Here is a 20082-nt window from a genome sequence, read left to right as displayed (position 1 = left end):
GTTGGCTAAGAATTTACAGCAAACCCCACTTCTCAACGGGTGGGGCAGTCGTCCATCTAGGAACTCAAGGCTTGGGGGAATGGAGCCCACCAATGAAACCCATTCCCATTCCAAAGTTGGGGCTTATGAGCCAGAGGTGGGGGGCCAGGCCTTGTGGAGCCTGCTGTCGGTGAGGTGCTCCAGGGCAGATACCATCCTGTTCCCTTCCTGGCATTCTGGAAGGCCATTCACCCACCTGGGCCATCCGGGGTCCGGGGCGGTAAAGGGGGGCACAGTGATGAGTCCTCCTGTGTGAAAGCAAGGGGTGCTGCCAGGGCCCCATCCACACACACACACGCACGTACACACACACGCACGCACACACAGCGGGGTGAGGTCTCACAAGGATGGGTCCTCAGCCTTAAACCAAACTAAACCAAATGCACTGTGGTTAGGTCGATTCCGACTCATAGCGACCCCACAGGGTTCCCAAGGCTGTAAATCGCTACGAAAGTCGACTGCCACATCTTTCTCCCGCGGAGAAGCGGTGGTTTCCGAACCGCCAACCTTTCAGTTAGCAGTCGATCGCTTTACCCACTGCGTCAACAGGGTTCCTTTCAGCCTTAAAACTCCCTGCTGTCTAGTCGATTCCGATTCATAGCGAACCTATAGGACAGACTAGAACTGTCCCATAGGACTTCCGAGGAGCGGCGTGGGAAGGGGTGATAAAATCAGACCAGAAAAGAGGGAGGAAAGAGGGCACGGAGCCTTCTGGGTGCCTGGGGAGGGGGTGCTTAGCTGTACTTTGAGAGGCGTAGGGAGTGCCGCAGAGGGGGAGCAATGGGGCGTGGGGGCGCCTAGGCTTGAAAGAAGAATGAATGAACCAACGAATAGCTGCTTCAGTCCCGTGTTGCCCAGTCTCAGGGTTAGAAAATCCACTCTCCTCTCGCAGAGCAAGGAAAAGCCCCTAGTTAGTCTGCATCTTCTCACTTGTTACAACTTGTCATCGTGAGACTTAGATTCCCCGCCGCCTAGGAGGTGGGTTTCTTCAGCTCGGAGAACCAGGCGTGTCTGGTTGGTCTCTGGGGCTGCAGAGCTTTGCCAGCGGAACGCTGGCATCCTTGCGCGGAGGCTGAAACCCACGGCGGCGCGGGGCAAGGGCGGCGTGGTGGCCCCGCCCCACCAGGGCCCCGCCCCACCAGGGCCCCACCCCACCAAGCCCCCCCCAGCCCCGCCCCTTCTGCGGGCCGACTTCACGGCGCCGCCTGGCTCGCGCCTAAGCCTGCAAGCGCCAAGGCGGGCGGAGTTGAGGGTGAGGGGCGGGATGTTTGGGGGGGCGGGGGTCCCGATGACGGCATCGGAGCGCGCCGCACTGGGGATCCGAGCCGGACTGCAGGGCCGGGGAACTGCACCCGTACCGGAGCAGGTGGGTGCCGCTCGGAAGGGGTGGGGGGCAAGGACCCGGGTGGGATCCGGGGAGGCGCGCGCTCGCGCACCCCTGCGCAGCTGTGGGCCGGGTGGCACCGGGAGCCAGGGCGCCTGAGGAGCTCTGACCTGGCACAAGGAGCCCCCACCCTTGCCCACTGGCCTCCCTGAGGTCCCTCCCTGGGCCGCGGCGCCCCTTCTTCCTGAAGTCGGAGGGCTGAGGCCGGCGTCCCAGGCCTGGTCAGAAGGATCGAGCGCGAGGTGCGAGGGCCGGGTCCGCATTTGTAATCACTTCTCCAAAACTTTGAGGGAGCCGCTGCCCCGGGCCCGCAGCCTCCGGCCCCCGACTCTCTACCCCCGACCCGCCTGGCACCCGACTGCACCTGTGGAGTTGTCTGGGCGCTGTCGGTGTGCAGAGCACTGGACAGGGAGCTGGTGCGCGGTGAAGTAGCCGCTGAGCGGGACTCGGGAAGCTCACGGACAGGGGGTGGGGGGGGCGAAGGCCCCCACCGTACTGCCCAGCTGAGTTACCTCCATGGCCCCAGGGCCGGACACCCAGCAGGGATTGAATGAATGATTGAGTGAACAGACAAACTGTTACGTTTGCTGAGAGGTTAAACAGTAAAGAAAAAAAAGTGCTGCGGGCCTGGGGAGTGGGGCAAGGAATGTGATAAAAGGAGGGAGGATGGGGACGTTTCCTTGCTTGAGGGTTATTCATCACTGTTTACTGGGCAGCCACTAAGTGTGGGACCTTGTGCTGTGCGCTGGAGGTGCAGTACAAAGGGGGCAAAGAGGGTCCCTGCCCTGGAGCTCCCAGTCTGGGAGTCGGGGGAGAGGAACAGGTAACCTGGCAATAGCACCAGAGAGTGGGCAGTGGCTGATGGAGGGGAGGGAAGGCAGGGCACAGGGGCTGGGAGCTGAGCTTCTCCCTTGCTCCTTGAACAAGGTATGTCCAACCTCAGCCTGCAGGGCTAAGGAGGCTTTGGCTGCACAGAGCTTGTTGCAGGGAGAGACAGGTGAGGAAGGACCTGGGGTGACAGGAGGAGGTGAGGCAGCAAGGTGGGCAGGGCCTGTTAAAGTTTTGAATCCCAGGGGCAGTGGGGAGCCTTTGGAGCTGGGAGTGACATCTCATTTGCTTTTTTGAAAGATGCGCCTGGCTGCCGTATTGGAAGGGAGAGGGAAACTGAGACCAGAGAGAAGGCTGGTAAAAACCATCCTGTCAGGATGTCAGTGCCCAGGGCCAAGGCTTTGGCAGTAGGATAGGAGAAGGAGGTGGACTGGAGAGAGATTTAGGGGATGGAATTGGCAGGGTTTGGTGGTGGGAACGTGGATTTGATTTTTTTTCTTTAAAAAGGGGGTGAGGGTGGGATGACAAAGGCAGAGACTATGGAATATCCAGGAGGATGTTAGGGGAAGGAGTTCTCTGGATTGGTGTGTGTATGTGGGTCGGTTCTTCTAGGAAATGGGGTTACAGGGGAGGGGTGCAGCTGAAACACAGAAGCCATTGGGTGTCCAGAGGAGGAGTTTGGGCCTTGGAAACTCTATGGGGCAGTTCTGCTCTGTCCTATAGGGTCGCTATGAGTCAGAATTGACGGCAGTGGGTTTGGTTTTTTGGGGGGGGGGCGGTTTATGAGCCATCAAACATTACTCTGTGGAATTGTAGCATGTTCCCTGAAGCATTTGGATACCAGCCTGTGTGTGTGAGATGTTCTGAACTTTGACCACCTTCCCCTTCATCCCTTCAAGGTCAGGAGCTTCAGGATCTGGCTCCCAGTCACCTGTAGGGTGAGTCCGGCTCTGGAGTTCAGGTGCTAATGGCAGGGACCTCTCCTTCTCTCAGCAGCGCCCAGAGCAGCACCCCTCAACATGGGGTTGGAGGCCCAGAGGCCGCCAGGGGCAGAGGAGGCCCCAGTGAGAGTGGCCCTGCGAGTCCGCCCACTGCTGCCCAAGGAGCTGCTGCACGGGCACCAGAGCTGCCTGCGGGTAGAGCCAGGGTGCGGCCGCGTCACTCTGGGCCGAGACCGTCATTTTGGTTTCCACGTGGTGCTGGCTGAGGATGCTGGGCAGGAGGCTGTGTACCAGGCCTGTGTGCAGCCCCTTCTTGAGGCTTTCTTTGAGGGCTTCAATGCCACTGTCTTTGCCTATGGTCAGACGGGATCCGGGAAGACGTACACCATGGGGGAGGCCAGTGTGGGTGAGTGACCTCCTGAATTTCTGTCCCTGCCCCCTCCCTGCTCTTTGCTGTTGAAGGTAAAGGCTCCTGGGGGAGGGTGAGCAGGGTGTGTACACAGCCATCTGCAGCCCAGGGTGGGACCAGTCATGTCAGTAGGCTGGGTAGGGCAGGAACCAGCCTTAAGTGCCCTGCTGGAAAGAACTGTCCTCGGAGGCAGGGAGGGGTTACCCGATAAGTAAGGTGGTACCCAATACCAGTCACATCAAAGGTGTGGTGAAACCCATGTGAAAATGTACACTACAGATTAGTAAATCAACACAATTAAGCCCATGCATACCTGGCTTCTAGATAACCTGCCCCTGCTTGGAGGTGAGTGGTCTTCACAACTCCATAGAGATAGGGCCACACTGCCTGATTCTGGGAACCAGCCAGAAGTTAGCATGTCTTTGGAGGTCACCAGGATAGCTGCCAAAGATCAGGAATCCGGGTTCTAGTTGGACAGTTGGGAAAGGAGAATGTCCTGAAAGAGAGGGGGCTTTGGCTACAGAGAGCAGGCAGGTTCCGTGAAGACTCTACAGGGGAGTTTTGGGAAAGGCATTCTGGTCCTATCGAAGGGCCGGCCTGCCCCTCATTAAGTAACATGAACTGCTTTCTCTTAGATTACAAAAGCATTACATTTGTGGTGGAAAATACAGAAAAATACACACACAAAATAAAACCTACTTGAAATCACCTTTCAGAGATATCTCATCCTGTTAGCTCTTGGTTTCTTTCTCTGTGAAGATTAGTATACCTTTCAAAAACGGGATAATATTGTACCCATTCTTTTGTATCCTGCTTTATTTACTTAGGAATATATCATGAAGTTTTCTCTATATCATTAAATACTCCTGAATCTAATTTTGTCATGGCTCCCTGGCATTCCACAGTGAATATAATTTAATCAGATGTCCTGTTGCATTGTAGGGTACATTGTTTTGAAGTTAATGTGGAGTGCTGCTCTGAACATCCTCTCCCTACTTCTTTGGGATAAATTTAAGAGGGCCTTTGGATACCTGAGTACAGTCAGTGATAATGAACTCCCTGTCCCCAGGAGCATTCAAGCCAACAGTGTCTGATCTTCTGTTGGGGATGTAGTGGAGGGGATGCCTACAAGGAGTTTGTTTGAACCATGAGAGGTTCCTTCCAACTCCGAAATTCTATAATCCTGCCTGGCCTGACCCCTGGCCACTCTGGAGCATGGCCTCGCTCAGGCTCCCAGCCCATCCTGGCCTCTGCCGCTGCCTTCTCCACACTGGAGCCCTAGGCTGCAGCCGTGCCAAGCTGCAGGCAAGGCAGCAGGAGGCCGTTCGGTGTCTCCCCAGCCTCCCTCTGTGAGGACGAGCAGGGGATCATCCCGCGGGCCATGGCTGAGGCCTTCAAGCTGATTGATGAGAACGACCTGCTTGACTGTCTGGTGCACGTGTCTTACCTTGAAGTATACAAGGAGGAGTTTCGTGACCTGCTTGAGGTGGGCACCGCCAGCCGTGACATCCAGCTTCGGGAAGATGACCGAGGGAATGTCGGTAGGACTCCCGCTCCCCCCCAGAAGGACTGGAGCGGGGCACCTGGCTTGGGGGGCTTCACCTTCTCTGAGAGAGGGCTTCCCTGTCTGGGAGGGACACCTGTTCTGGAAACTCCTGGTCTCCCTTGTTCCCAGGAGTTCTGTATATACTTCTGCTTCCTGAATGAGAGGCATTGAGGTGGGCATGGCGGAAGTTGGAGTCCCTGAAGCCCAAACCAGGCTGGGAAGGACGGCCTGGGCATGGGGAGGGGCCACCTGGGTCAGGAAGAGGAGGTAGAGGGCTAGTCTTGTCTGCCCTCCCTGCCTGGTCAAGCCGGGCTGCCGCTGCCCTGGGGCTGACAGCCGGCTGTGCCCGCAGTGCTGTGTGGGGTGAAGGAGGTGGACGTGGAGGGCCTTGACGAGGTGCTGAGCCTTCTGGAGATGGGCAACGCGGCACGGCACACAGGGGCCACGCACCTCAACCGACTGTCCAGCCGCTCCCATACGGTCTTTACGGTGACCCTGGAGCAGCGGGGGCGCGCCCCCAGCCGCGTGCCCCGACCTGCTGCCGGCCAGTTGCTCGTCTCCAAGTTCCATTTCGTGGACCTGGCGGGCTCTGAGAGGGTGCTCAAGACAGGCAGCACAGGTGAGCGGCTCAAGGAGAGCATCCAGATCAACAGCAGCCTCCTGGCGCTGGGTAACGTCATCAGCGCCCTGGGCGACCCCCAGCGACGGGGCAGCCACATCCCCTACCGCGACTCCAAGATTACTCGGTAAGCCACTCTTTTGACATTGCGCCTCTCTGGCCTCTAGGGTTGGGGGGCTCGCACTGACTTCTGGGCGCACCGGTCCGCATAGGTCTCTGCCCACACGGAACCAAGCCGAGGATCAGGCCCGATTCTAAGGTCTAGACTGCTGGCCCTAGGCTTGGTGCGTTGGGGTCCCTGACGCACTCCGTCTTCGGCATCCTCAGGATCCTGAAAGACTCCCTCGGGGGGAATGCCAAGACTGTGATGGTCGCCTGCGTCAGCCCCTCCTCCTCTGACTTCGATGAAACGCTCAACACCCTCAACTACGCCAGCCGCGCTCAGAACATCCGCAACCGCGCGGTGATCAACTGGCGGCCGGAGGCCGAGCGGGCGCTTGAGGAGTCGGTGGCTGGGGCACGGGGGCCACCGCGGCACCGCTCCGAGACGCGCATCATCCACCGCGGCCGGCGCGCCCCGGGCCCCGCCGCTGGCCAAGCGGCCCCTCCTCGCCTGGACGCCGAGTGCGCGCGCTGCCGGGCTCGCGCCGATGCCGCCTGCAGCCTCCTGCGCGAGCTCCAGGCCGAGCCCGGGCTGCCCGGTGCCGCCGCGCGCAAGCTGCGCGACTGGCTGTGCGCGGTCGAGGGCGAGCGCAGCGCCCTGAGCTCCGCCTCTGGGCCTGACAGTGGCATCGAGAGCACCTCCGCTGAGGACCAGGGCGCCCTGCGCGGGCGAAAGGTGGCCAGGCGGACCCAACCCCCCGGGAAGGAAGCGGGAAGGGAGAGGGGCCACCCTCCATCAGCAGAGCTCATTCAGAATTCAGTCACTTTTGCTGATGACTTCAGTCACACTTCACCTCACCTGACCGCAGGGTCTCCATCTGTAAGATAGGGATAACGTTCATACTTACCTCCCGGAGATAGGTGAGGGCTGAGTGTGGAACAGGAGCCCACCCAGGGTGCTGGTGAAGCTTAGCAAGCTGTTCCTAGTATCAGTGGTGACGTTGCTATTAATAAAAATATGATTAACTACTAGAAGTGGCCCAGACTGCTTGCAGAGGAGACCCCAGGCCAGGTGGGGTCGGGGTGCCCTCCCCACCTGTGGTTCTAGAACCCCCATTGCAGGGAAGGCCTGGGACACGGTAGGCAGCAGGGGTAGGAAAGCTGGTGGCAGGGCAGAGAGCGGGCCGGGGTGTCCCAGGGAGAGGCAGGCTTGCCCTGCCAGCCCCGCCCTGAAAGCCTTCTCCCTGTCCCATAGGCAGATGAGGGGGCACAGCAGCTGCTGACACTGCAGAGCCAGGTGGCTCGGCTGGAGGAGGAGAACCGAGACTTTCTGGCTGCGTTGGAGGACGCCATGGAGCAGTACAAACTGCAGGTGGGGCCACCTAAAGCAGATGAAGTCCGAGCTGAGTCTCTGAGGATGAGAGAGAGGTAGCCAGGCTGACTGGCAGGGTAGGTAGAGAGAGAGGGGTGCACAGCATGAGTGACAGTGTGGAGGTGAGGAAAGGAACAGTGCGTGTGGGTAGGCTGCCAGGCAGCACAGCTCTTGGGTGGTCATGAGAACCATGGGAGATGTGCAGCCAGGCCCTTCCTCTTGGTCCATGGTGACAGGGTCACCATTGCTCCTGGCGCCCTCTGGTGTCAGTGATCAAAAGTGGAGAAGTAGCAGGGAGGGAGTGTGATGAGGAGCCCTTAGCAGGGTGGAGTGAGAGTTTGAGTCTGAATGAGTGCAGTGGTCAGGTTGGAGGGATTTTGGCTTCCTCATCCCTTGTCGTCTTTGACCTGGAACCCAGAGATCTTGGGACTTCCCTTAGCCCAGCCCCACACTGGCTGTGTGACCTTGGGGTGCTCAATTCTTCAGAGACTGACTTTCCCGTGAGTAAAATGGGTATACAGATAGTGCCCCCTTCACAGGCTGTTAAGCCTTGTGCATGTGAGAGTTTTAGCCCAGGGAAGGCAGGGTGGCCTCAGGCTTATTCTTTGGTTTCCCTCACTTCTGCCTGCTGGTGAGCATCCCTGTACCACCCCCCACCCTGGCATCCATGCCCCCAACAGCGCCCCCATCAGCGACCTGACCATGTCTTGCAGAGTGACCGTCTGCGTGAGCAGCAGGAGGAGATGGCAGAGCTGCGGCTGCGGCTAGAGCTTGTGCGGCCTGGCTGGGGGCCCCCGGGGCTTCTGCAGGGCCTGCCTCCTGGGTCTTTTGTGCCCCGGCCTCACACAGCCCCCCTGGGGGGCGCCCACACCCATATGCTGGGCATTGTGCCCCCTACCTGCCTTCCAGGAGATGAAGTTGGTCCTGAGCAGTGGGGAGAGGTAGGTCAGAGGCTGGGTGTCTCCTGAGCTCTGCTGGACTGGGTAGGCTCCAGACAGGGGATGGGCAATGCTGGGGCATGGGACCAGCTGTGAGAAGTGAGATGTTCTCTCAGGTGTCCCTAGAGGAGGGGCTGGGATTTGGGTGACTGCTAGGCCTCTTGGAGGGGTCAGGTGCCATTGGGTGGTGGGTCCCTGGGGTGGCTACAGATTGCTTAGAGTGAGAAAGTTACAGCTTTAGCAGTGAATGGAAGGTTTGCACACCTCCAGAGATGGAGTGCTCACCACCCCGAGGCAGCCCCTTCTGTCTTTGGATGGCTCTCTGAAAGTTCACTTTTCCATGGAGCCTTAGTCTGTCTCCCTGAGCCCTGGTCTCCTGCCCTGGTTTTGCTACATAGGGCCTTTTGGACCGCGGCTCCTCCTGCATCTGCCTTTGAGCTCTGGGCCTTTCATCTCTAAAGGCCCAAGGGACTGAGAGACGGGGGAACTTGGGTTCGCAGAGGCCTGCCATGTACCCGCCACTGCAGGGTGTTGCTGGGTGTGGGGAATGTTGGCGTCTTTTCAACCCATACACCTGTCTTCTGGGTGAGATAAAATTTAGGTGCAGACAATCCGTACTCAAGATAGATAGGGTGGTTGTCACCTGAGGAGTACCAGCTGCTTTGGGAGCTGGGGTGGGGGAGGAAGCTCTTGCCTCCAGCTGGAAAGTGGAAAGGACTCCCAGAGGTGTCATTGAGCTAGATCTTGAAGGTAGACAGGGCTTGAAGAGGCAGAGATGTAGGGAGGGCATGCAAAGGACGAGAAAGTGGGAATGAACTGATGAGGACACCTGAGGTGTTCCTGCGGTGAAGTTCTGACCCTCCTCTGCAGCTGACAGGTGACAAGCAGACTGGCACTGAGTTGCTGGTGAAGGTAGAAAGGCTGGGAAGTGGCTCTTCGACTGCATCAGAGGAGGACGAAGAGCCGCCCAGGCGGACCCTGCACCTGCGCAGGTGAGTGGGACTCCTGTCCAAGCCTGCTGAAGACCAGACCTGGGTGGGGTGGGACCCTGCTGTCTCCTCCCCTAGTAGCAGTGGCTTTCACACTGCTAGCCCAGGCCTCTCAGATCTCAGGGCACCTTCCCTACAGCACCCCGGCCAGCCCTGGAGGGAAAGCAGGGCAGGGATGTGGGCTCTAAGCCAAGAGGGCTCACTGGGTGGGTGTCTACAGGGTGGTACTTGGTGCTCCCAGCTGCCGGGTGCCTACTAGGCCTAGAGTTCGGTGAGACTTGGTCCTGGGTTACATGTGACCTTGGGGGTGGATGGCCCAGTGGTCTCTCTTCTTCCCTTCTGGCCTGGGAGGTGGTTAAGCTGTGCCAGGGACCGGGGAGGGGTACAGCCTCCTGCATTTGCTTTCCAGAAATGGGATCGGCAGCTGGAACCGGAAGGTGGGAGCCCACCCCAGGAGTCCGCCTGATAGAAAGGGTCCAGAGCTTCACCTTGAAGAGCTGGGTGTGGCCATCCCGGGGTCCAGAGGTGAGCTGGGTGGGATGTAGAGAGGGTCCTCTCTCCTTGCCATTGTCCTGGGCTGACCACCCAAGCACCGCTGCCCACCCATCACCCCTGCCCAGGGCAAGCCTCTCCCTTCCTTCCTTCTGGCCTCCCTCCATTGTCGGTCTGCCTGTTGCAGTGGTTGGTGGAAGCAAGGCCCCGGCTCGGGCCCACCAGGCCCCTGCTGCCACGGCCTCTGAGTGGCGGCTGGCCCAGGCCCAGCAGAAGATCCGGGAGCTGGCCATCAACATCCGCGTGAAGGAAGGGCTCATCGCAGAGCTGGTCCGCACAGGTGCTGCATGGGCGTTTGGGCACCCCTCACCTGGGCATGACTTCCCATGTGTTACTTATGTGCTGTTTCAGAGGGTGCTTGTCAGTGTGGTAGTGAAAACGGGGGCTCCTGAGCCAGACAGCTGTGGTGGATTCCCAGCTTAGTATCTCCCAGCTGTGTAGCCTTGAACAAGTAGTGTAACCCCTCTGTGCCTCAGTTTTCTCATCCCTAAAATGGGATGAGAAATGGGAATAGTAATTGTACCTACTTTGTAGGGTTGTTGGGAAATGAATTAATTCAAGGTTAAATGCTTAGAATGGCTTTCAGTTAGTATTACTTACTATTATTTATTAAGTATCTGCTGTGTATCAGGCACTGTGCTGGGCACAGGCTCTCAGTCCTGGGGAACACACAGTGAGTGTGATCAAGGATCGAGTCCCAGATCATGTAGTCCATGACTGGTGAAGGGGTGGGGGACAATTTTGTGTGGTGACCAGTTGAGCCTTTTTATTTTAATAGTTCTAGATTTATTTATTACAAAATTTATGATGAACACTTTCAGGCACACATACAAGTGAGAATAGTACAGTGCTGTCCCATCTGCCCATTGCCAGTTAGCAAGATTTTGCCACATCTCTTTCATCTCTTCCTTTTTCCTTTGCAAACCCCGTGCGTCACATCATGTCATCCCTGTGCCTTTGAGTATGCCTAACAAATTTGGACCTTTTCTACTTAACCGTAATGCCATTAGCATGTCTGATAAAATTAGTAGTAACAATTCCTTGGCTGTCACCTACTGCCCAGCCATGAACACATACCTTTGATTATTTAGCAGGGTCTCTTTACAGCTGGTTTGCTTGACTCAGGCTCCAAACTTGCCCCACACATTATATTTGCTTGTTAGGTCTCTAAAGTCCCCCTTCTCTCACCAGTTCAGTCGTCCTATAGAATATTCCAAAGTCATAATGTTCGGGGTTCGTCTGTTTGCTTCCTTATGGTGTCATTTAACTTGTTCCTTCCCCCCCTCCCCATATTTCCTGCGAATGGAAGTTAGTTCTAGAGGCTTGATTATAAGCAAGTTCATGTTATGTATTTGTTTTAATATGTATTAGGGAAAAATAAAACTGGTTAACCTGTAAATTCCCTGTGTCACTCCTGAAGATGAGGTGAATTTAAAAAGTGAGTTGATTTAAAGAAAAACGTTAAGTCACAGTTCTGGTGGTACAAAGGCTTAGGAAAACCATGCAGGTGTCCGTGGCTGACAGGTCTGCAAGGCCTCAAGGGCAATAAGGGGGGAGAGGGATAGCCTGTGCTGACGTGGCCCCACTTCCAGGGAAGGCGGCCCAGGCCTTGAACCGCCAGCACAGCCAGCGCATCCGAGAGCTGGAGCAGGAGGCGGAGCGGGTGCGGGCTGAGCTGAGTGAAGGCCAGAGGCAGCTGCAGGAGCTCGAGGGCAGAGAGCCCCAGGATGCTGGTGAGCGGTCTCAGCTCCAGGAGTTCCGCAAGAGGGTCGCCGCGGCCCAGAGCCAGGTGCAGGTCAGTGTTGGGGCCCTGGGGCGGTGGCTGTGGCCTTCCAGGCTAGGGGCGCTGGAATCAGGACATGCTTAGCCCTCGTGCCAGAGTCCCTGACTGGTAGTGCTCACTCCCTCCAAGCTCCCGGGGTGAGGCCAGCAGTACAGGGGGCTGGCTCAGCTTTAGACACCACAGAGGAGACAGATGGGGAGGAGGTGCTGTTGAGGGTGGGCACCTAAAGAAAATCCACCCTACATCACACAGCCCTCCCCTCCATCTGTCCATCTGTCTACCCTTCCATCTATCCACTCACTTACGCCTCCATTCCGTCATGCCTCTGTCTGTCCACCTGTCAGTCTATGTGTCCATCCAGTCCACCGTCTGCTTATGCTTTTATCAGTTGATGTGACCAACTGCCCATTACCTATCTGTCCATCCACTCTTTATATCAAGCCACGCATTATCTGTCTATCCTATTTTTCACCTTTATATCATCCCATCCTTCTGTCCGTCTGTCCACTGACCCTTCCGTCCATCATAGTGGCAGCTGTCCATCCATTCAGTCCTTCATTTGTCAGCTGAGGTGTCCAAGAGACAACACTGTAGAGCTGGTGAGAGCTCGGGCTCTGGAGCCAAACTCCTTGGGTTTGAATCTCAGCTCCACTTACTAGCTATCCTTGGTCTCATTTCCTAACCTCTCTGTGCTTCTGTTTTGTAATTTGTAAAATTAAAAAAAAAATTTTTTTTTAATTTGTAAAATAGGGGTAATATAATCATACTTTTCCATAGGGTTGTTAGGATTATTTAATACACACAAAGCACTTGGTACAGTGCCTGGTAAATGCCTTAGGAGGGTTAGCTACCAGTATCGTTAGCAGTCCCCCAGCCACCAGCCTGCTTTCCCTTCTGTCTGTCCCTCTATCCGTTCATCCACCCTTATGGAGCACCAGGCACTAGGCCAGGCCCTGTAGCCTGTGGTGGCCCAATGGAGGCCGTGTTGGTCCCAGGTGCTGAAGGAGAAGAAGCAGGCGACGGAGCGACTGGTGTCACTGTCAGCCCAGAGGGAAAAGCGGCTGCAGGAGCTGGAGAGGAACGTGCAGTTCATGCGGCAGCAGCAGGGCCAGCTGCAGAGGCGGCTGCGTGAGGAGACAGAGCAGAAGCGGCGCCTGGAGACAGAGATGAACAAGCGGCAGCACCGCGTCAAGGTCAGGCCCACAGCTGCGTGGGGAACACGGCCCAGGAGTCACGTGAACTTAGCCTCTCTGAGTTTGTTTTTTCATCTGAAAATGAGAGTTCTAGGAAACTGAAGGCTACAGTGAGAACTCAGTGAGATGACATGTGTGGGGTGTCTGGCATCTTGTAGGGGGAAGGGAAGTGTTTGCTTCTGTTTATCTGTCCCAGAGAGACTTGCGGGTGGGGAGGGGGTGAGGCTGGGGAGTGTTTTGCAGGGCTGTCAGGAGCGGGGCAGGCACTCCTGCGGCCTTTGGGACTGCAGGCAGGGCCCTGGTAAGGTGCTGACGCCATTTGTGGCCCTGCCTGTTGAGTGTCCTCCCTCGGCCCTCCCCAGGAGCTGGAGCTAAAGCACGAGCAGCAGCAAAAGATCCTGAAGATCAAGACAGAGGAGATCGCGGCATTCCAGAGGAAGCGGCGCAGTGGCAGCAATGGCTCTGTGGTCAGCCTGGAGCAGCAGCAGGTGGGAGCCGGGGTGAGGGAGCCGGGGACAATGGCTGGCTGAACCTGCACTCTAAGAGCACCGCAGCCTGGCTGGGCAGCACGGCTGGTTGCCAGGGTCCCCTGGGGGCAGCTGGTGGGTACACCCTCCTCCCTGTTGGTCCTTGGGTGCTGGCCCAAGGGCCAGAGGTGAGAACTGAGTTCCTTCCTGCCTCCCCTCTTCCCTCAGAAGATTGAGGAGCAGAAGAAGTGGCTGGATCTGGAGATGGAGAAGGTTCTGCAGCAGCGCCGGGCACTGGAGGAGCTGGGGGAGGAGCTGCACAAGCGGGAGGCCATCCTGGCCAAGAAGGAGGCCCTGATGCAGGAGAAGACGGGGCTGGAGAGCAAGCGCCTGCGGTCCAGCCAGGTGAGGCCCTACCAGGTGAGGGTCAGCTAAGGTGCAGCCAGGAGAGATCCTGCCAGTTGAGTTTCCACTAGGTGAGGTCCTGCCAGGTGAGATGCCACCAAGTGAGGTCCTGCCAGGTGAGATGCCACCAGGCGATGTTGCTGCCAGGTGAGGTCTCTCTAGGTGATGTTCCTGCCAGATAAGTTCCAGCCAGGTGAAGCTTTGCCCTATTGGGCTGTATATTCCATGGATCCTCAGGAACTCCAAGGCTTTAGGATGCTATGATATGTGGGTAGAGGAACCTCTCCAAGTATCCATCCCACAATCATTTCACCTCATTAGCCACCTACTCTGGGCCTGTGCAGGTGAATAAGGAACAGCAGGTATAGAAAGGTGGTATGGCCAAATAGAAAGAGCTGGCTTTGGAGGCAGATAGACCTGGGCTTGAAACCTGACATCATTACTCCCTTTCGAACAGGAAGGTCAAGTAGGAAGGCCAGCTTCTGAGTCTCAGCTTCCTCCTCTGTCAAATGGAATCATGTTGCCATGAGGATTGCAGTGGGCATGTCAGACACAAACCCAGAGTCAGTTCCAAGAGCAGGTGCTTGTGCCAAATTCTCAGAGCTCCAGAACACAGCAGTTAGGAGCCCCCACTATGGCCATCATGGGTGCCCTCTGTGAAGTCCAAGAGGGTTCGTGCTGCAGCTGGGTCATCCATAGCCCCCCTTGACCTCACTCCCTCCCACCTCAGGCTCCCAGAAGGGCCGCTGATTCCCACACACACTCTCCAGTCTAGTCATTTTGGCAGCACCCTCTCCTCCTTGGCCCATGTCATCCCCTTTCTGCCAGGAGTGCCTCTTCTATTGCTTGTCTGTGTCCATCTGGCCATCTCAGAGGTCCCCTCCTCAGCCACCAGTCCCCAAGCTTCTGCATAACCAAGAGCCAGGCCCCGCCCGGAGCAGCCACACTCTGAGGTTCCTTTCAGGGCAGGGCCACGTCACCGCACCTGCATTGTGGGTTTCTGGAAGGAAGGCCCCATGTCCTTGGCAGCCAGTGATGGGGCTAGCAGTTGGTCATCCCTGTGGGACAGTGTCTGCTTTTCCCTCCTTGGCGGTGCTCCCCAGGCCCTCAATGAGGACATCGTGCGAGTATCCAGTCGGCTGGAGCACCTGGAGAAGGAGCTGTCTGAGAAGAGTGGGCAGCTGCGGCAGGGCAGTGCCCACAGCCAGCAGCAGATCCGCAGGGAGATCGACAGCCTACGTCAGGAGAAGGACCTGCTGCTGAAGCAGCGCCTGGAGATCGACAGCAAGCTGAGGCAGGGCAGCCTGCTGTCACCTGAGGTATCCCCTGGGCCATCAACATCTGTCTGTCCATCTGCTCCCCTCAGCCTGCTGGCTCTGGTTCTCTGCAGGGTGTTGGGCCTTGTTGCTGTTGGATATAAGTTCCCTCCTTCATCCTCCTGTGTGCTAGGCCCAGAAAGGCAGGAGGGTTGGGGTTGGTGAGTGTGTCGGACTGGCCCTTCTGCCCTGCTTTAGCCGCTTGTCTGTGACACAAAGGGGTTGAGCCTGGCTGACCTTCCAGTTCCTTTCAAGCTGGAGTCAGGACTCATTCTCACTAGACCCCACGCACACACAACTCAACTCCCTGTGTGGGAGTGAATGTTGAGCGGACTTAATGTACCTCAGGGCCCACATAAATGTGCTTCCCTTGAGCAGCAGAGAAAGCCTGGGCTAACATAAACTCACCCCAGCAGACCATAGGGAGCCTGTCGCACACTCTTCCACACCCTCCACGTGGTGTGTATCATGGGCTTCCTGTGTACAGGTCACTCAGAGGGCCGTGCACTTCAGAAGAAGCCTCTTAGCAGTGCCCTGGGGTCAGGTAGAGACCAAAGCTTCCCTGTTCCTGCCACTGAGGGCAAGGGAACCTTTCTCTTGACACACCAGCTTACTTCTCAGGACGAGGAGACTCGTAAAGGCACATTTTGTGCCTACGTGTTAACTCTTGCAGTGTCCCATGTTTGCTTAGGCCTTGTTGTCAGGGAGCAGGTGTTCTGAGGTGGCAGAAGCCCAGTGCCTCTACCACATATGTCCATGTCCCTACAGGAGGAGCGGACGCTGTTCCAGCTGGACGAGGCCATCGAGGCCCTGGATGCTGCCATTGAGTATAAGAACGAGGCCATCACGTGCCGCCAGCGGGTGCTGCGGGCCTCAGCCTCCTTGCTCTCCCAGTGCGAGATGAACCTCATGGCCAAGCTCAGCTACCTCTCGTCCTCGGAGACCAGAGCGCTACTCTGCAAGTACTTTGACAAGGTGGGTCACCTACCCACAGACCCTCTGCCTGCTCCTTCTGGAACTCGTGCAGGGGAGGTGTTTGATGGCAGCTCTAGCAAATGCCCCATTTCTTCCCAGATTGGAGACAGAATCACAAAATCGGGACCTGCTTGTCTCCAGGGCTGCCTCACTCTCCACTTTAGAGCCTATTTTATGTAATGAAACTAAGACACAATGTCCTCACCCCTCCTCTTCCAGTCTGATGGGCCAATTTCAGGGTGGCCCCTGCCCAGATCAGTGGTTCTTCATGGGGGCCGACTGCCTCCCAGGGGACTTGTGGCCATGTCTGAAGACATAGCTGTTACAATGGTGGGGGATGTGTGTGCTATGACGTGTAGTAGGTGGAGGCCAGGGATGCTGCTAAACATCCCACAATGCACAGGAAATCCCTCCACAACAAAGATCTAGCCCCAGATTTGATGAGGTTGAGAAACCCTGCCTCTGATGAAATCCTACAGCTTGAGGCTCTGCCCAGCAGCTCAGTAATGTGAGGCTGGGAAAAGGTTTGCGGCAGGGATGGAAATCAGTTTCGTTCTGAGAACCAACTCTGACCATTTAGAAATCATTGCCTAGAACACTATGTTGAGAAGGCTTCTGAGGCTCAGCAGGGAAGACTTGGTAATTTACTATTAATGTCTGCCGTGGGGCAGCGGTGGCAAAGGTGCCAAATATTTGCTGTCCCTGGTTGAGGACTACCCGGGTGAAGGGAGCCAGTGGCTGGGCTGAGCCTGGACTGGCCTTGGCCCAGGTGGTGACGCTCCGTGAGGAGCAGCACCAGCAGCAGATCGCCTTCTCGGAGCTGGAGATGCAGCTCGAGGAGCAGCAGCGGCTGGTCTACTGGCTGGAGGTGGCCCTGGAGCGCCAGCGCCTGGAAATGGACCGCCAGCTGACCCTGCAGCAGAAGGAGCACGAGCAGAGTGTGCAGCTGCTCCTGCAGCAGAGCCGAGGTGAGGCCCGGCCGGACCCACGGGCCCCGTCCTGCCCTGTCCACAGCCCTCACCGCTGTTCTGTGCCTTTCCACCCTAGACCACCTCAGTGAGGGCTTAGCAGACAGCAAGAGGCAATATGAGACCAGGATCCAAGCGCTGGAGAAGGAACTGGGCCGTCACATGTGGATAAACCAGGAACTGAAACAGAAGCTCAGTAGTTTGAATGCTGCAGGCCAGAGCAGGGGTAATTTGTGTCTGGTGTCACTTGCTCTGCTCTGCCTTGCTCTGAAACCAGCCTTATTCCTTTCTGTCTTGGGGAAGGCTTAGAGACCACCCTCACTGCAGCATTTATTAGGTCATTTCATAGGTTGCTTGTTGTGCTGGGGCATTGGGAAGGTGTTGGTACCTCCATCACTGACAAGGGTGGCATTCTTGGTGACAGGTGGGGAGAAGAGGACCCTATGCTTGGAGAACAGACAGCTCCCTGGAAATGAAGAGGAACCTCACCCAGCCCCCGAGCTTCCCTGGCAGCTCCCCCTTACTGAGGCTGCCCCCCACACCCGGGAGGAGGTGCGGGACTTGGTCCGAGCTCCACTGCCACTGACGTGGAAGCGCTCCAGCCTGTGTAGTGACGAGCAGGGCTGCCCAGAGGAGCTGAGGCAGCGGGAGGCGGCCGAGGCCCTGGTGGGGCGGGGGCTGCCTGGGGCTGACGGGGGTCTGCCCTGGAACTTCGGGCCCCTGCCCAAGCCCCGGCGGGAACTGCGGAGAGCCAGTCCAGGGATGATTGATGTCAGGAAAAATCCCCTTTAGGCTTTGGGCGGACCCCACTGTGGAGGGAGGTTCCGACCCTGCTGAAAGGTGCTATTGCCACCCGCCTTGCTTCTGTGAAGGACAGTCCTTACCTCACAACCTAAGTCCACGTCCAGATCTTTATGCTAATTGTGGTCAACAAATTTGGGTCATAGCCCAGAAGAACTCAAGTTTTTAAAACAATATGCAAACTGCCACTCCCTTTCTTTAAGCTGCAGCACCTGATTGCCACCTATTGGTTTGCTCACGAGTTTCAGAAGCAAGAGCCTGGTCTGGAGCGTAAGCCCATAGGTTGAGGCCTCAGCCAAGACTTGTCACAAATGGTCAGTGGCAGCAGGGTTGTGGTTTGAATGGTCTTCTGTATAGACAGGGAGAGCTGGGAAACTCATTAGCACGCTTTTAGAATTTTTTTTTAAAGCCATTTTATAATAAACAAGAATCATTTCTAAAGGAAGGAATGGGAGTTTTCACTTCGAGGTTGATTTATAAGACGATAGTGTGAATCAGATTTGAGAAGAATGGCTTCTTGGAACACAGCAGGCTCGAAAGGTTTTTAGAGAGTGAGATGGTTCTGTAATAGCCTCCGCTATTAGCCAGGCCCCTGTGTTCCCCATGAGTGGGTGGGACTACCTATGAACTGGCTGACTCTCAGGGCAGACTTGGAGTGCAGTTGACTCCAGAAACCATTAAAGTTGGAGCATAGTCAGTTACCCCCAGGCTGGAACACTGAACAGAAATGCAGCCAGAGACGATTTTATTGTCTTGTGTAAGGAATGCAGAAAACCGGTTCTGCTGCCCCAGATGCAGTCTTCAGTATAAATTAATATTTATATATGTGGATGGTGCTTTACAGTTTACAGAGCACTCCCCATGGTGCAGCATCCAAGCCTTAGCAGCCCTGCGAGGGACACCACGTAGCATCCTTTCTCCTATTTCACAAGTGAGGGAGGCACAGAGTAGTCCCCTGACTTGCCCAAGGTCACGGTTGGGCTGGGGCTGGAATCCCAGGGGTGCAGTTCCCTGTCTGGTTTCCTGACATCCCAGGCTGCCTTTGATTTTGAGCACCAGCTATACCATCATCCACCCCTCCCCACAATGTTCCCATGAGGGGCAGGTGTGGTAGGGGTAGGTTCTGGGGGTGGATGGATTCCATGAGGGGAATTAAAAAACCCTAAGGCATTCTAGCTGGACTCTGAAAACTCACCACGGTAAAAGGGGCTACGGGGTCCTGGCTGACTTCATCTTCATACTTGGAACTTTCTTGATTCTGTTAAGAAGCCCTGGTTAACTCCTGCTTTAGCACAGTAAGCCCCAGGGTTACATTCGGGAAACAGTTAAGGCCCCAGTCTCATGAACTGAGCTTCTGGACACACTGTTAGGAATTCAATTATGGTAAAAGTTTGGAAATCCTCACATATACAGAGAAAAAGCCACTCTCTCCTGGTCCAGGGAACGCATCAGCTCAGTATGAGCTCAGTAGTGTTCGTAAGTACAAGTCCCATCACCTGCTTCTGGCCTAACTAGCTAATCAGCTTCTTCCGTGTGTAAGTTCTGCTGATGAGGCGTCTTCTGGAGAATGCTCGGCTGAAAGGAGAATCTTCCACGGTGGAGGGAAATACGTCCACATCCTCATCTGGAAAGAGGCAGGAAGACTGAGAATGCAGGAAATAATTGGAGACCACACAAAAGAAAAGGGCTTACGCTGCAGGAGGGTTACTCACACAGCTGGCCTTACGGTGATCAGCAGTGCTTGCAGGGTACCCCTCCTTGTGACCTAGGCTGTATGACATGCCCTCTGCCCTGTATGACATGTGCCCAGCTGATAGCAATTAGCAATTGTGAAAATGCAAAGTAGCTGTGGTTTGAGGCTCTTTTTAGGTCTTAGATCTGTGGGGTTTATGCTGTTTTGTGTGATTTACATCATGGTCTTGAGGGAAGAAAGCCCTGAAGAAAGCATGAAGGCTTTCCTACCACCTCCTGGGTTTCCTCTCAGTTGTAGCAGAAGGAAACCTCTCTAACCAGTGCCCTTAACAAGCCAGATCCTGCTCTCTCCCAGGTGGGGTGGAGGAAGGGCCATCCCAGGGTCTGAAGGCTGATTACAACAGCCTGAATGTACCAGAAGGCATGGGCGTTAATTAACTGGGGAAACGCTGGCTCCAAACATACATCTATCACTCCTGTTACTCAAAACACTCTTTGAGATTCTAATTACCACAGACTAGCAATACATTGCAGTATGCCAACTCCCATCACCATCTTCATGAAGATGAAGTATTTTAGCAAGAGTTGGAGGAGGTATCTGTTAAGATGCATAGAAGTTCTACTGTAGAGTCTCTCTGGGAGGGGCACATGACACTGTGGTCACAAAATCATTCCAGCATTCCCTAAGAGTCCTCTGAAAGCTATTTGCCTGGCAGGCCAGAGCTAACCCTTAGGCATCCACCGAAGGGTGAGTCTGATCCTG

At 56.1% G+C, this 20082-nt stretch overlaps 2 protein-coding genes across 2 annotated transcripts in view; one reads left to right on the top strand and one right to left on the bottom strand.

Annotated features, from left to right (window-relative positions):
* The first annotated feature begins 1356 nt into the window (after positions 1–1356).
* On the top strand, positions 1357–18355 carry KIF7 (kinesin family member 7). Its single transcript, XM_064267123.1, has 19 exons — positions 1357–1405; positions 3248–3598; positions 4942–5142; positions 5500–5893; positions 6094–6604; positions 7124–7240; positions 7954–8181; positions 9049–9170; positions 9577–9692; positions 9847–9999; positions 11312–11514; positions 12498–12695; positions 13058–13183; positions 13391–13567; positions 14671–14886; positions 15652–15858; positions 16628–16826; positions 16906–17052; positions 17251–18355. Exons 2-19 carry the CDS (start codon positions 3271–3273, stop codon positions 17616–17618), a joined length of 4011 nt encoding a protein of 1336 aa, XP_064123193.1. The 5' UTR covers positions 1357–1405; positions 3248–3270; the 3' UTR covers positions 17619–18355.
* Positions 18356–20082, bottom strand: part of TICRR (TOPBP1 interacting checkpoint and replication regulator) — a 52987-nt gene continuing 51260 nt past the window's right edge. Inside the window, exon 22 of the mRNA XM_010593832.3 lies at positions 18356–19251. Within this exon, the coding sequence (XP_010592134.2) occupies positions 19139–19251 (113 nt within the window). The 3' untranslated portion in view covers positions 18356–19138. The remainder of the gene's footprint in view (positions 19252–20082) is intronic.

This window comes from Loxodonta africana, chromosome 13, assembly GCF_030014295.1.
Source record: "Loxodonta africana isolate mLoxAfr1 chromosome 13, mLoxAfr1.hap2, whole genome shotgun sequence".
Taxonomy (NCBI): Eukaryota; Metazoa; Chordata; class Mammalia; order Proboscidea; family Elephantidae; genus Loxodonta; species Loxodonta africana.
Note: the sequence above shows the minus strand (reverse complement) of the source record. Positions and strands in the feature narration are given on the sequence as shown.

Coding starts and splice junctions, on each gene's coding strand:
- KIF7 (XM_064267123.1), top strand. CDS start 3,271: ATGGGGTTGGAGGCCCAGAGGCCGCCAGGGGCAGAGGAGGCCCCAGTG. Junction 13,184..13,390: donor TCAGCCTGGAGCAGCAGCAG/GTGGGAGCCGGG, acceptor CTCTTCCCTCAG/AAGATTGAGGAGCAGAAGAA. Junction 13,568..14,670: donor AGCGCCTGCGGTCCAGCCAG/GTGAGGCCCTAC, acceptor GGTGCTCCCCAG/GCCCTCAATGAGGACATCGT.